Source organism: Acyrthosiphon pisum, chromosome A2, assembly GCF_005508785.2.
Source record: "Acyrthosiphon pisum isolate AL4f chromosome A2, pea_aphid_22Mar2018_4r6ur, whole genome shotgun sequence".
In the NCBI taxonomy this organism is placed as follows: domain Eukaryota; kingdom Metazoa; phylum Arthropoda; class Insecta; order Hemiptera; family Aphididae; genus Acyrthosiphon; species Acyrthosiphon pisum.
In genome coordinates this window covers 67570383-67585017 of record NC_042495.1, presented here as the reverse complement: position 1 = coordinate 67585017, position 14635 = coordinate 67570383, and the positions used below count along the sequence as shown (strand labels likewise).

Sequence of the window (14635 nt, the reverse complement as noted above, 5' to 3'; positions counted from 1 at the left end):
AATAATTTAAAAATATTCATGACTTGCTCAAAAATTAAAATATTTTAAAAACATAATATCTCACTCAACAAAATTGGTTCTGTTGAATTATATGCTTACGTTTGTAAGACTGAGAAAACACAATATCATGCGGGTGTGAGGTCCTCATAATACAATTAAAAATTTGTAAGTAGAAACAAATATTTTATTATAAGTACAAATTTCAAACAAATATTTAATATATATATATATATATATATATATTCTTTAAAAAATTATTTAGGACATTTATATAAATTGGAAAAATTGATAAATAATATTTCTTAAAAAAAAAATATTACACGAGATATTTTTATTTTTATTTATTATAAGTATTAATGTGAATAAACACATATACTTAACTCTTAATTTTAAGAACAATGTGTATAAACTTTATTGTGGTGTTTACGAAAATATAATTTAATTAAAAAAAGACACATAATATTGTATTGGGAAAATAAATGCGGTCATGTAGAAAGAAACAAAAATAAATATTTCATAAATTCTATAATTATGTTATTCTATCTATATTGATAGAAAAAAAATTATTCAAAATATGTATAATTTAATAGTAAATAATAATAAGACATTTTTTTAAAATCATAATTTTGTTAAAATTTGTTGATTCCATTTTTTCATACCGACAATTGATTAAAATCCTTTAAAAAATAAACAAAAATGACAACAGTTAAGATAATATAATAATAAATTTTTTCTTTTCTTTACTAAATTAGATGAGGGTAAGATGTGATGTAATGTTTACTTTAAATTTCAGTTAAAAGATATTTATAAAAAAAAAATGTGATAATACAGATATAGAATTATCAACAATTTAAGTGAAAAACATATTATTAAAAGAAAATTTATTTGAATACAATTTGTTTTGTACCTATAGTAAGAATATTATCGAGGAACTTGCAAGTGATAGTCAATGACTGGTGTATTAACATTTAATTTATTAATAATTGAATAGCTGTATTTATTAATTTTTTCCCCATTAAAATTTGGGTATTCAAAATCAGTTCTATAATATCAATACTAGTTTGATGGACATTTATTTATAAACATATATCAAAGATAATATTTGACTTTTTAAACTTATTCATCTCCTCATCCACCAATCATCTGTTCCTGGTAATTTATCACCTTGATTACCCTGTCCTTTCAAATTTCCAATCACTCCCATAACTGCTTTGTTCACTGCAGCTGCTACCATGTCTGAATTTATATTCTTATCATTTGCATAACTATTATTGACTGATTGATGACCACTTCCTCGGCTATATAACCGGTCGTAATATTCCTGATCATAGTCCCAAATGTGATCTTGGGACCAGGCTTGTGGCTGATTGGGCGATCGTTCTCTTCTCCTATCCTTAACTCTGTCTCTACTATCGTAATCATTCCATTTGGGAGCCATTTCTTTTTTGGGTATAGCTTCTGTACACACCACACAACAGTCACCAACTTTATGATCTTTACCAATAACCTTTTGAGCTGATAAAGGGTCAGTAAACGTCACAAATGCGAAACCTCTATGCGGTCTGGGTAAAAATAAATCTGATATTTCACCAAATTTGATAAAATAATTTTTTAATGCATCTTCATCCACGTCTTCAGACACTTGACCTATAAATACTTTACGCGGAACTTTATTTACATGTTTATCTTTACTATTTGGTATACGTACATCACACCATCGACCTTCGATGTTGTGCCGTTCTAGCATAACGCGGACTTGAGATTTCTTATGCTTAAACCTGACAAATCCGTACCCTTTTGATTTACCATTAAGATCAGTCTTAATTTGAGTATATTCTACCTGACCAAATTTGGTGAAATATTTTTTCAAATCCTCTTCAGTTACCTTCCACGGTAAACCGAGTACAACCAAATCCATATCAGAAACACTGTTATCATCTTCTGCCTTATTACAATCATCAACTTCACTGTGCTTACGTTTTTCTGTAGGTGTATTTCTAAAATTGCACATATACATACGATCTAACCAGCCATCTTCAGGAGGATACAATTTGCCTTCATTGAGACGTACTATACGCAACCTATTGTTAACACGATACTTCAAACCAATTACTCCAGGATACTGTGCTTCTAACGTAGATAACAGAAGACTGTTGTCGTCTTCCGTAGGCATGTCAATAGGATCACTGTTTTCACTTGCTGATACTTGTACATACATGTCTAAGTAAGAAACAAATAAGATTCTTTGTTAGTGAGTGTTTTTAATATTTTAATTAATTTTTCAATGTAAAAAAAGAAACAATTAATCTATAGAGCACACAAAAATATTTTCTTAATAAGACATTTCTCAAAAAAATAAATTTACTTATGTGATAAATTAATTTTTGTTAGTCCAAAACCAAATGTACTATTTAGGCAGGGAAATAAAGCCAACAGCCAAGACAATAACTATGAAGATATTATGTGTATACTTCACGAAAAAAAAAATATAGTTAAAATATAAATAACAAAAAAATATTTATCCACCTAATCAAAAAAGAAAAGCGATCTCTCTAATAGGCTCGTGTTTGATGTTTTTAAATCAATAAGTATTTTTAATAACTTACCAAAATATGAGCAAATATATTAATATCGAATATATTATGATTCGTACGGATCTAAAGCGTAAAAATCAGTAGTCAACTAATCGAACGGTGTATCCAAAACTTATAATTTGCGATCAATTATTTGAGAAATAATTGAAAAACAAATCGACGAATAAGGAATTACTGAAATATTGAAAATTGATTATAATTAAATTTATCTCGTTATTGTAATATTGTCATTAGTAGTGAGCCTTCGACAACATTCGAAATATAACAAGAACAATGTTGTTAATTGTTAATTGTTATGGCTCAAATACTGAAAAGTGAAAACCCTTAAGCGGCCGACGTTTCTCGTCGCGTTATCATAAAAGCCGGCAGCCATATGCAATACGGTGGTGGAAACAATAAATGATAACGGTGAACGCGTTAACCGTTGGCATAACCAGAGTTACCAGACAGTGAATAAAAATGGTGGTCACTAACACCACTAGCAGATAGTACTATCTTAAATCGTGTTCACTAGAAAATATATTCAGTATCATGGAAGCATCATAATATTCATAGATAATACATAACGAAGCATCATGAAGACTATATAGAGAATAGAGATCTCTACTCTCTCTCTTCATGGTAAGCACAGACCGATGGCTACGGATTAATATTATTCTATATTCTATAATAGGATTTATATTCTAAACCTACTTAATTAGATAATACTAGTGAATTACTATTATATAATGTCATACACGCGTTACAGCATTGAACTTTGAATATTTCAAAATGATACCATCAATATTGAAAGACTTAGCTAAATCTCAAAAACTCAATTCGTTAATGAAATGTACAATTTACATATTTATATGAGTGTACATAATGATTGAGACACACACACACCTACGAAATATTGCAATATTATAATATATGAAGCTAGCTGTTATATTAGACTGACCATATTTAGGTGAATATAGGTAGTAGGTTGGGTTAAGTAAATATTTCTACAAAGGAAATATATTAGATATTTAGATCCACCATTTTGCTGCAGGTGTCACATTAACAGAACAGCAAAAAAAAAAAATCATTTATATTTTCTTCTTATAATTATTACTAAAAAAAACAAATTGGAAAAAATAATAGACATTGTTAATATATTTATTCTACTTTATGAGATCTTTTGTGATATCTTACAAATTTACAAATTAAATTAAAAATAAACTGTCATTACAGAAAAAAAAAATAAGAATAATTCACAATAATATTGTATAAAAGATTGCAGTTTAAACAGAGTTGATCAGTTGATGTATATCTTCTTTATACATGTTCAAGTTTATAATAAAGATATACAATACAAAAACTAAACCATTTTCAAAAATGTATAAATTAATAATGATTTATAATTATTGAATTTTCTAAATTCTTTTCGTAGTTTTGATTTTTTCTTGAATACTAGTAGGAAAATTTGAAATATATTTTCTTGCACATATAGAGCAAAAAAACTTTGAATAAAATATACTGCATTCAGGTTTAATGCAAACGTCTTTATCACACATAGAACATACCGATCCTAAGATTAAAAATTGTCTTTTGCTGCGTGGAGAAAATGGATCTCTTGCTAAATAGTAATCAACTTTTGTTCCCACCTTGCGATTAAATGATACATGGTCGTTAAAACAATCATATCGTTCAGTCAGATTACAGTTTTTGCACACAAAAATAGGCCTCTCTTCAACAACTGGTTCGGTTCTATAAAAAAAAAGTTAAAAAAATATTTAAAATGAGTTAACTTATTTATCCATAATACAAAAATATATTAGTAGTGTAATCTAAAACTATACGTTTAAAATATGCAGATTAACCAAAGAAAAAATCATAAGTAATTTGATTTCCATTCATATTTTTAAAGTTATGTTTTATTTGTTTAAATATTAAAATGTTTAATTTATTGAACTAATAAAACGCACGCACAAGTCACAACAATGACTGAAATAGAAGATCAAGAAGTTAAGACTATTTCATATAACATGTTTTCCACTAATTATTGCTTAATGCGGGCACAAAACACTGACTACTAGCGTTTTATTTTTATTGTTTAATAATTTTACGTCGCAAAAATTCCCATATATTTTATACAGTGCAATAATATAAATTATTGCATTTTCATCAAATTTCAGCCAAAAATATGCAAATATGCCCAATATAATACAAAAAACACAAAACTATGAAAAATAGGCTAAAAAACCTCTAAATATGGTACCTTGAAATGAATTTTTATGACATCTAGCATGAACTTATGAGCTCTGTTGATTAGTAATTAACTTGACAACAAAATATTACATAATTCACTCAAATTTACTCAGGTGTACCATGGCATAGTTAAAAAATCAATTAAGTTAAAAAAAAGTATTTTTAATATTTAATATTTACTCAGTGTTAACTATCTTTGTTTCTTCAGCTTTATTATCTGGAGTTTTAGTCCTTTCAGAATCTTCATCATTTTTAATTTTCTTAATGTTTATTTTTGTTTCTGGTTTTACAATTAGGGGATGCTCTTGCTTGATAGACATTTTGAATTTCTAGAAATAAATATAAATTATAACTAATTATTTTATTCGCTCATCAACAATAATACAGTTTTTCTTTAGTTATTGTTATCATAGATACAATTTGGGGGGCTTGGGTGTGGCCTATTACAATGTAAATTTTAATAGTAATTTTGTGGGTATCTACAACCATAAGATAATATGGAAAAAAAACTAGAGGTGCTTCAGCAGTCAGCACCCCCAGTTTTTTCATTGAAACTGCACCCCTGATTGTAATTCAACAATGTAATTACCTACCTATGTAAATAATTCTATGTTAGCTAGAATTGTATAATTGTACATCATAAAAAATCTGATTAATACCCGATTTAAAATCTATAATATGCGTGTTGGATGTATAATTCAAACACAATAGTTATTAAATATTTTGTTATAGTCATAAATATTATTACATACATGGCAAATGGAATAGTTTGAAACCCCAATTATTAGTCTTTTATTAATCATTGCAATGTTTTTCAACTTGTTGATTTCATATTATTAAAAAATAAAAACACCACACATGACACAAAGATGTTTAACTTGGGTAATGTTTTTCAATCCTTGACATGATTTATTTATTGATTTATTAATTTGAGCCACAGCCCACAGGTAAAGTATAAAATTGTAAGGTTGTCAACGAACTATTTATTTTCTCTGTCCGACCGACATGCAACATAGCATAATTGCCAACCCTGTGTTACTTATTTTAATATTAGAGTGAATTCACCTATTATCAAACTTAAAGTAAGAACATTACCCTTGTCTCTACGATGGATATCCCGTGATATTTTAATTTGTATGTAAGTTATGACAGAGTCAAGTATTACAGTTTAAAAATGTTTAAAAATTGTATAAAAATTAAAATATCATAAAAAATCAACTAAGAAGGGACACAGGTAATGTTCTTAGGTTAAAGGTTGATGATGGGTGAATTCACTCTAATATTATAAGTAACAACAAAGGGTTGGTTCTACTAAATACAAATTTGGTATGTTGCACATGTGTCAGAAAGAGAAAACAAATGGTGCGCTGATATCCTAATAACGAAAAATCAAGATATATGAACTTACAAAGTAGGTATGTTAATAACATATAATTGTTTTGTGCCTATGTAGTGCGTAGTCAGTAGTGATTCAACAGGAACCGCAGTACCAGTATTCTGTAATCTTTACTTCTGTGATTTTTTTGATGTTGAGTCTCTTGATGTTGACTTTCTGTGATATTGAAATAATTATTAATTTTTATGTTCATAGAAATCATAGACTTCATTCATTATATGTCTATTATGATATAGAAATATTCAAATATACATAATATCATGAAATCCAAAGATCTGTCAATCTGTGATGGTTGAATTGGAAGACAGCTCTTCTGCAGCAGTCCGTATTCGCCGGGCGTCCACTTCAAAATTCAAATCTCGACGACTCAACGAATCGAATGTAAATTAATGTAAATTGTAAACATGCATTGAACACGAAATCGGAAATTCTGTGACCAATATTTAAAACTTAAAATAGATAAGGACCATAATCTTATCTATAATCGTGATGTAAATAACGACATGCCTAAAACGGTTCCGAAAACGCGAATACTACGCAATTACTACGAAAACCTCGAAAACCAAGACGGGCCGGTATTTATCATTATATTATTTATGATGTTCACCTACCACTGACTACTGAGCATAGATAAAGAAATAATGCTTCCGAGTACTGACTGCATACAACTAGTAGACTACCCCATTCGTGAGTCTTGACCAAATGTATATATAGTAAAAATATAGAATGGAACGCGTAAGGCCGTAGCCCCTTAGACTCGCCACCACCTACTGATATTTGGAAAATGATTTCGAAAAATGGTATCGTAAGTGTTTACGGTTTTCTGTTGGGCTTGTCCAACTTATTCGTGTGGTTGCTGCTTGGGAATAGCGACCTGCTGGACACCTATGTCGACCCTGCAGTTGTGAACCCGTTGCACTTGTTCATCGTCTACGCAGCTATCGCCAACGTCCTAGTATGCGTCGTCAACCGAGGAACCACGTATAAAGTGAGTATTGTGACTGCCATTTGAGCCACAATGTGTAACTAAGTGTACCTATTTTAATATGTTGTCTACAAATCTCTCAGGTATGTGCACAGGCCTTGTTCTTGGGTTTGGCCATGGCTGCAGGATTGCTGATCTCGATCCAGGCACCGGCCTCCTGGAAGCCTTTTGGATGGTAATAAATGTCGATCTATAAGCCCCTTAATGTACCTACCTGTTAATATTATCAATTTGTAACAAAATACAACAATATTGTATTTATAATAATATAATATTGTACTTAGTTTTAAAAAGACAGTATACATTTTCACATCACTTTTCAAATAGCTAGGGAATTTTCTGTGACGCAATTAGTTATTGTTTGACAATTGACACTAGGACTAAAATAATGAAATTGAACTTTTGTGGAACATTAGACGGGATTACATTAATTCAGAATAATACTGTTTACTTACCATGGAATTAATTTGATTTGCAGCTAGTCTCGTGTTTAATAATTAAAATGCACTTTCTGAAAGTTAGGTTGGTGTATCAAATGTTGCACATATAGTTAAGAGAAAACTTTACCCCCGTATGTTGTCGAGCCTACAAATATACGACATAGAAAATTTGCATTCAGTATAACCAATATTGTATTGTTAGCTTTAATATTAGAGTGCATTCACTTACTATTAAAATTAAGAATATTATCAGTGTTAGTATGTAAAATTATTTATAAAATTTAATTTTTCTTACATATGATCATTTTGAAATTGCATTGTAATTTAAGTTACATACTCATAAAGCCATAACACATTAAATTGAAATATCATAAATATAAGCCAGTTTTAAACAGAAAAATACGATATTTTCAAGAAGAAAAAGTTGATGTATCAATGTGTGGTAGTTACATACAGACTCAGACAGAACAAAATGTTCAAGGAAGAAATTCTTGATGGTTTAACATGAATTTAATAACAGATGTGATTTTTTTACCTATCATACTATTAAGTTTCTACAAATGTTTTGAATTATCATTACATGCCAACTATTTTATAATGAAAACTTATTATCTAATTAATTGTCAGGGTTTAGATGTGTATGATAAATAGTTAAAACTATTTGATGCTTCATTTAAAGAATAACCAAGTTTATTTAATTTGTTTTACTTACAGGTACATATGTGTGATGGCCATATTTCATTATTCAGAGTTCCTTAGCATAGCTGTGTGTAATCCTAAGACTTTAACGTCCTCATCGTTCATGTTGGATCATAGTATCGCCTACGGTGTAGCTGCTGCAACTAGTTGGCTTGAATATTTATTGTGGCATTACTTCTTACGTGGTAATGAATCCTTAAAAATGTATTAGATTCTCTACATAATTTACATTTTTAAAAGGACATTACACTGACATTTGGTGTTTGGTGTTTCTGTTTTACAAGTGCATAACATAGCAAATTGAAGACTCAGGAGAACACGTATAACTCTGTTAGCTTAAAAATTAGAATGAATTGACTCGACCTCTTATAAAATTTTAAGATAAGATTAATATCTGGTAATCTCATTGACTTTTTATTATATTTTAATTTGAAAGCAAGTTATGAGTATTTTAAAATTGTAAATTGTTTGTACATCATAAAATACTCGCTTTAAAATTAAAATATAATATAAAACCCATGATATTGCCTAAATAATAATCTTACCTTTAAATTTTATGAGTGAATTCACTCTAATTTTTAAGCTAACGGAGTTAAACTTGTTCTGCTGAGCGTTCAATGAACGTGCTATGTTACGCACTTGTAAGACAGAGACAACAAATGTCGCTGTAACTTCCTCTTATGCAGTTATATTATTTAAAATTATTATTGACAACAAAATTTAAAAGTTTAGGGTAAAATATAGTTTACAAAATCCAACCACTTTGGCTATAGGATATTTTATGCACAAATACAAAAACCAAATTGAATTATAATACTTAAAGTATAATATACTATAGTCTATATCATAATACAATTTATTATACTATAAATCTATACACAAAGCAATAATTATATTCTTCTCTTTCTCAGATATGAAAACTATTCATGAAATCAGTTACTTTGGTCTTCTGCTATGTGCTTTCGGCGAGGCTTTGAGAAAAGGAGCCATATGGACTGCTAGAGATAACTTCACGCATTTAGTGCAGCAAGAAAAAGCGCAGACTCATACACTGGTCACACACGGAGTGTACTCGTGGTTCAGGCATCCTAGTTATGTTGGATGGTTTTACTGGTCCATAGGCACACAGGTAATGTATACAAAATTAATATCATGGTTAATAACAAAACACAAAATATACGGTTTTATTAATTATTTAGATTGTCATGATCAATCCTGTGTGCGTGGTGGCGTATGCGCTGGCCAGTTGGAAATTCTTCAAGGACCGAATCTACTACGAGGAAATCACGCTCTTGAATTTCTTTGGAGAAGACTACATTTCATATCAGGAAAAAGTCGGCATCGGCTTACCGTTTATCAGGGGATTTGTGGTGACACGTGACAAACAATAAGAAACAAATATTTATCCAACTCATATTATCAGATTGGTGGAAATAAACATTAAAAACATTCTAGGCAACCAAACATATTGTAAATTTGTTTCGCACACGATAAATTAACGAAGTGCATACAAATATGTATATAATATATTTAAAGTATAAAAATACAGAGTAATAAAAAAATTATTGTTAAATTACTTTTTGTGTAAAATAAGCGATTAAAAAATAGCACTTACATTTATACTTATGTATATATATATTTTTTTATAACGTGTATTTTGATATTAATATTAATCATAATAATAATAAAGGCTTAATCTTATTTTATAATTTGATTTTCATTCACATAAAGTAAGATTCAAGTAGGAACAGGAACTTATACAGGGTAATAATGATAAATAAAAAAAAAAAAACAAGAAGTATAAAAAAATTGGTCTGAAAATAAGAGAAGTCTTACAATATATGTAATTGGCAAGTTTTTTATATCCCATGTTAAAAAAAACTAGTAAATGTATAAATAATACGTTTCTATATAAAAAAAAAAGTTATTCAAAATATATTATAATATTGCATTAGGATAAGTATTTTGGCACATTGTATTAATATTGCTGAACTTATACTAAAATACCCCTTTTATTGATAGTTGCCCCCATGTTATCAATAATACTACTGGCCGCTTTAACTATGTCCCAATTAGTATTTTCCAAAGCGCTTAAACACACACTGTGCTTGATATTGATATAGCCTGCGGCTTCCAGAGCTGCTTCTAATTTGGCCAACTTTATTGCATGGTGCACATCCCAACCAGTAGCTCTTAACTTGTCCAAACACTGTTCACCGGACACCTGGTATAAGAAAAAAAATATATCACGCAAATCAACAATATGGATTTCATTATGTATTTATGAACGAAATAAATACATACTTTGGTCCCGAGGACTTTGATCATAATTCTGACTTCATCGCAGTCCAGACCCCGGCCATGCTCTGGCCGATCCACAACATCGACACCTCTGTCAAACGTTTTTCGCTGCTCAAACTTTTCCTCTTCATCGCAGCCGGGTTCAAGCATTACAGGGAAGGTGTGCATTTGCCGTTCAGCTACCGGTGATTCAACGGTGCCCAACTGGTCCAGGGCATCTAGTTCTAAGGCGATTCTCTCGTCAAAACTCACTTCAGTGGTACTAAACACCATGAAAAAACCAATGTCATATACTCATATAATACTACATTGATCTAAATAAAAACATGAATATTATGTGTATTTTCTCATTTTCTCCCCCCCCCCCCCTCTCACCCTTTCTCTCTCTCTCTCTTGCTGACGCAAAGTTTCCATATATTTATCAGGGCCTAAAAGATGGGTCTCATCCACAGTACAATAGCTCTTATTATACATTATTTATCCTTATATTCTCAAACTATATCAGAAATAATGTTTATTTATGTATTTCAAGTTTTAACCTTCATGTTCACTTTAGTAGTTACTAGTTAGGAACTTTTCAGTTTTACCGGACATACTTTTTTTAATTCTAGTTATGTAGTTAAGCATACCAAAAACGATGGCGAAGTTGGAAATAGGCGATTGGACTTAGTTTTAAAGTTATAGCTATACCTAATTGAAATTTATAGTATTTTCATATACACCCAGCGTAGTTAGTCACTCGTTCACTACGCTGGTTTGGACAATTGAAATCAAAAACATCCCTTGACTTGTTATGTAAACCACCTTGGGTGAGTGCAGACTTCAAATAGCTATAACCAGAGTTGGGATTTTATAGCACTTAAAATGGCAAAATATGCAAAAAAAGGCAAAATTAAATTTTTAATTTGAGTTCTCTGTAACATGAATCACATTTTTAGTTTACTCTGGTATTTTTTAAGCATCTCATAAGAAATATGCAAATGCTATAAAATCCCAACCCTATAGCTATAACTTCAAACCTAAGTCCGACCGCCAAATTCTAATTTCACCATCGTTTTGAGCATGCTTAACTAGTTACGTTTAAAGAAAAAAAAAATGGAAAAAAAGTGTCCGGTAAGACAGATACCTGCAGTATTTCCATAAGCGGAAATCCATTAAAATTTAAGGAGAGGGGGGTTAAAATGTTTACATCAATGTGAGCGGGGAGCTTCGATCCCACACAACTAAAAAACTATATATTTTTGGGGGTTACGCCCCTCAAGCCCACCCCACGATTTCCGTAAATGAGTAGTTCAGTATTAGTTGAGTTTGGAATCCTATTATAGGATTCCACCTGTTATAGGACATAGCCACATAGGTCTAATATTTGAATGGTATTTTGCTTACACTTTATAACTGTCAATAAACCTGGTGACAACTGACAACTGTCAATAGATATTATAGGTATCTAACTAAATTCCTCAATAAGCAATCTCAGTTTCATAACAACAATAGTCACCAGCATACATTTTTAATGAAAATATTATTTATTTCAAAAATAAAAATTCGAAACCGAACAGCAAAAATGTAATGACAATACAAGAAATAGATCGCGTCACGTCATGCGATTTTGCTTCCCGCAGCAAATCGAACTAGGTTTGAGACTTGAGGTAGTAGGCAAAATTAATCATATAAAATATTTGTTTGCAATAGACACGTGGTCCACTGTATTTATAATTAATGCTGACAATTCACTTATACAAATCACACCAAAAGTGACGGATTGCACAAATAACGGCAAATAGTTCAAACTAAAAAATAACTCGGCATTTATTGATGGCTGATGCAATTAATGCTTTTGATAATATTGAATTTCCTTGTAAACACATGTTAAATGAGAAGTTGGTGGGAAACCTAGTCTATTGGGTACAGACTTATCAAAGTTATATAAGTTAAAATACATTTTCTTGACAAACAAATAATTTTATTGAGTGATAGTCTGGTTGTTTATAAGTTCGATAAAGACACACTAAATTACGAAAAAATGTCTAGTTAAATTACCTATCACAGTTACCTAATAATAACGACAATGAAAATGTAAGTGAAACAATTTTAAATTAGTATTAATCCACCTCATTGCTATAGGCGTGGTCAAAAGTTTAACGAGATCCCCAGAGACAGATTATGTGGTATTTATGCTTAAACAGTTTAATAGCAATGCACACATGCGATTATATTTATGAATAACAGTATAAACAATATCTTATTTTCTAGTTGTTTTTTTGTTTTTGAAGTCATTAGAAAACACCATCTTTTTGAGACAAAAATAAACCCAACATTATATATATATATGTGTTAAACGAATTACTTTCACTCATGATTTTCGTCCCCTTCATCACACTTCACGTCTCATATTAATAGAATAAATTGCTGATGCCAGAAGAGCTAAAACGAGTTAATTTTTCATTGATCTAAGTTAAATAAATTTTATAAGATTTAAATAATCTATAAGAAATATAGAATCTGAAAAAATATATTCTTATAGTATTCGAATACTTTAATACTCATTTTTTCGAATACGTATACCGAATACAAAATAAAAGTATTCTTTACAAGACTGGAATTTTAAACTACTACCGAAATATAATAATTACCTCTTTAAAACTTTAAAGTACAATCCATGTTATTCACTTTTTTAAATCTATAGATCTTAGATGCATACAAGTTGCAGCCCTACATGCTACAGCCCGTTTATACTGCAGGTGTAATGAATGACCACGTGCGACTTTTAGATCGTCTCGGCGGGTCAATGTAAAATAAAGATCGAAGCAATCGAACAAATAACGACTGGTGTGTCCATACACTTACATTTGTTCATGGAAATGATTCCTTTCTGCAATAGTGTCGTTTTGTTTTTCCAAATCTGAAACCGCCGTCGTGGCCATTTGGCACGCCGAACCACCACCGCTGGAGTTTGGCATGACCAACGGATACTTCCTCTGGTGTCTTGGTTTCGACGCTGTCATTTGCTGTACGGCCCTCGGGTCTTTGGGCGGTAACGGTATGATGTTACAGTCTATAAATTAAAATAAATAACGTGTGAGGTATAACAATAATCTGAAATTGTTACTGCGCAGAAATATCATAGAGACTCACTCGAATCGTTTTCGAAGTCTTCGGACAGTACGATGCCGCCTGACTGCAAAGACCTATATAATACAATTATATATTATAATTTATAAAATATGTATAATACACTTCCACTGAATTGATAAATAGTAATAAGTAATACTAATACTTCATAGTGAACATAAACAGTTTAATTTCCGTTAATAATAATAAACATTTTCTAGGTGTAGATAAAAAAGCGATTACTCACACAGCCAGTTGGAGTAAAGTATAAATACTAAAGCTCCCTTGAAATATTATATGGGTGCCTAAGCTCAAGACCAATTAAAACCTATACAGAAGTGTAACACGCGTGCTCAACACATTTTTTCCTACTTCTTAGATAGGATCTTAGAATTTAGATTATAATATATCCTTCTTTCCACTCAGAATCTTCATCCTTGTACTCGAGAGTCTGTGTACAGTGTTGGTTAGTATAGACTATAGAATATAGATAATCAACGATAACTTTCAAAGAACACAGCTTTTAAACTATAGTTCGAAGCATGTATACAAATATTAATAAAAACTAAATGTTTTATAATTTATATACTTAGTCCAAAACGGTATAAAGTATAAACAAAGGTTTTGGGAGTTCACCCTCTCCCCAAATTGGTTTTTGCAGACGTGCCTGATAAGAGATATACTGAAACTTGCTGTACACTATTGCCTAAACGGAACGTTTCAAGTAATAACTATGTATAATTGTGCCAGGTGATTCTTTTATCACTGAACACTCATTATTTCAAAAAGTGTTAACTTTTTTGAAAAACATTTTTTACATAGTACTAATATACTTTTATAAAACAACGTTTTTCTTAAAAAATTATATTTTTAGAAT

The 14635-nt window shown here is 30.3% G+C and overlaps 4 protein-coding genes across 8 annotated transcripts in view; 1 reads left to right on the top strand and 3 right to left on the bottom strand.

Annotated features, from left to right (window-relative positions):
- Positions 1-692: 692 nt before the first annotated feature.
- Positions 693-2957, bottom strand: LOC100164708 (TAR DNA-binding protein 43). Its single transcript, XM_001948308.5, has 2 exons — positions 2607-2957; positions 693-2220 (listed from the first exon to the last, which is right to left on the bottom strand). The coding sequence occupies exon 2, from the start codon at positions 2216-2218 to the stop codon at positions 1121-1123; it is 1098 nt and encodes a 365-aa protein (XP_001948343.1). The 5' UTR covers positions 2219-2220; positions 2607-2957; the 3' UTR covers positions 693-1120.
- Positions 2958-3716: 759 nt separating this feature from the next.
- LOC100571843 (cysteine-rich DPF motif domain-containing protein 1) lies at positions 3717-6668 on the bottom strand. The gene is made up of 4 exons (XM_003244689.4): positions 6475-6668; positions 6235-6378; positions 5007-5155; positions 3717-4325 (listed from the first exon to the last, which is right to left on the bottom strand). The coding sequence occupies exons 3-4, from the start codon at positions 5144-5146 to the stop codon at positions 3992-3994; spliced, it is 474 nt and encodes a 157-aa protein (XP_003244737.1). The 5' UTR covers positions 5147-5155; positions 6235-6378; positions 6475-6668; the 3' UTR covers positions 3717-3991.
- A 73-nt stretch (positions 6669-6741) lies between these two features.
- LOC100164090 (protein-S-isoprenylcysteine O-methyltransferase) lies at positions 6742-10051 on the top strand. The gene is made up of 5 exons (XM_001951205.4): positions 6742-7210; positions 7291-7382; positions 8362-8531; positions 9258-9475; positions 9546-10051. The coding sequence occupies exons 1-5, from the start codon at positions 7007-7009 to the stop codon at positions 9735-9737; spliced, it is 876 nt and encodes a 291-aa protein (XP_001951240.1). The 5' UTR covers positions 6742-7006; the 3' UTR covers positions 9738-10051.
- The window catches only part of LOC100168786 (activated Cdc42 kinase-like), a 21013-nt gene continuing 16076 nt past the window's right edge, over positions 9699-14635 (bottom strand). For all 5 annotated transcript variants that reach the window (XM_016804609.2, XM_008185178.3, XM_008185177.3 and 2 more), the window contains exons 18-21: positions 13783-13835; positions 13495-13702; positions 10651-10909; positions 9699-10570 (exon numbers count right to left, since the gene is read on the bottom strand). In XM_016804609.2, the coding sequence (XP_016660098.1) occupies positions 10340-10570; positions 10651-10909; positions 13495-13702; positions 13783-13835 (751 nt within the window). In that variant the 3' untranslated portion in view covers positions 9699-10339. The remainder of the gene's footprint in view (positions 10571-10650; positions 10910-13494; positions 13703-13782; positions 13836-14635) is intronic.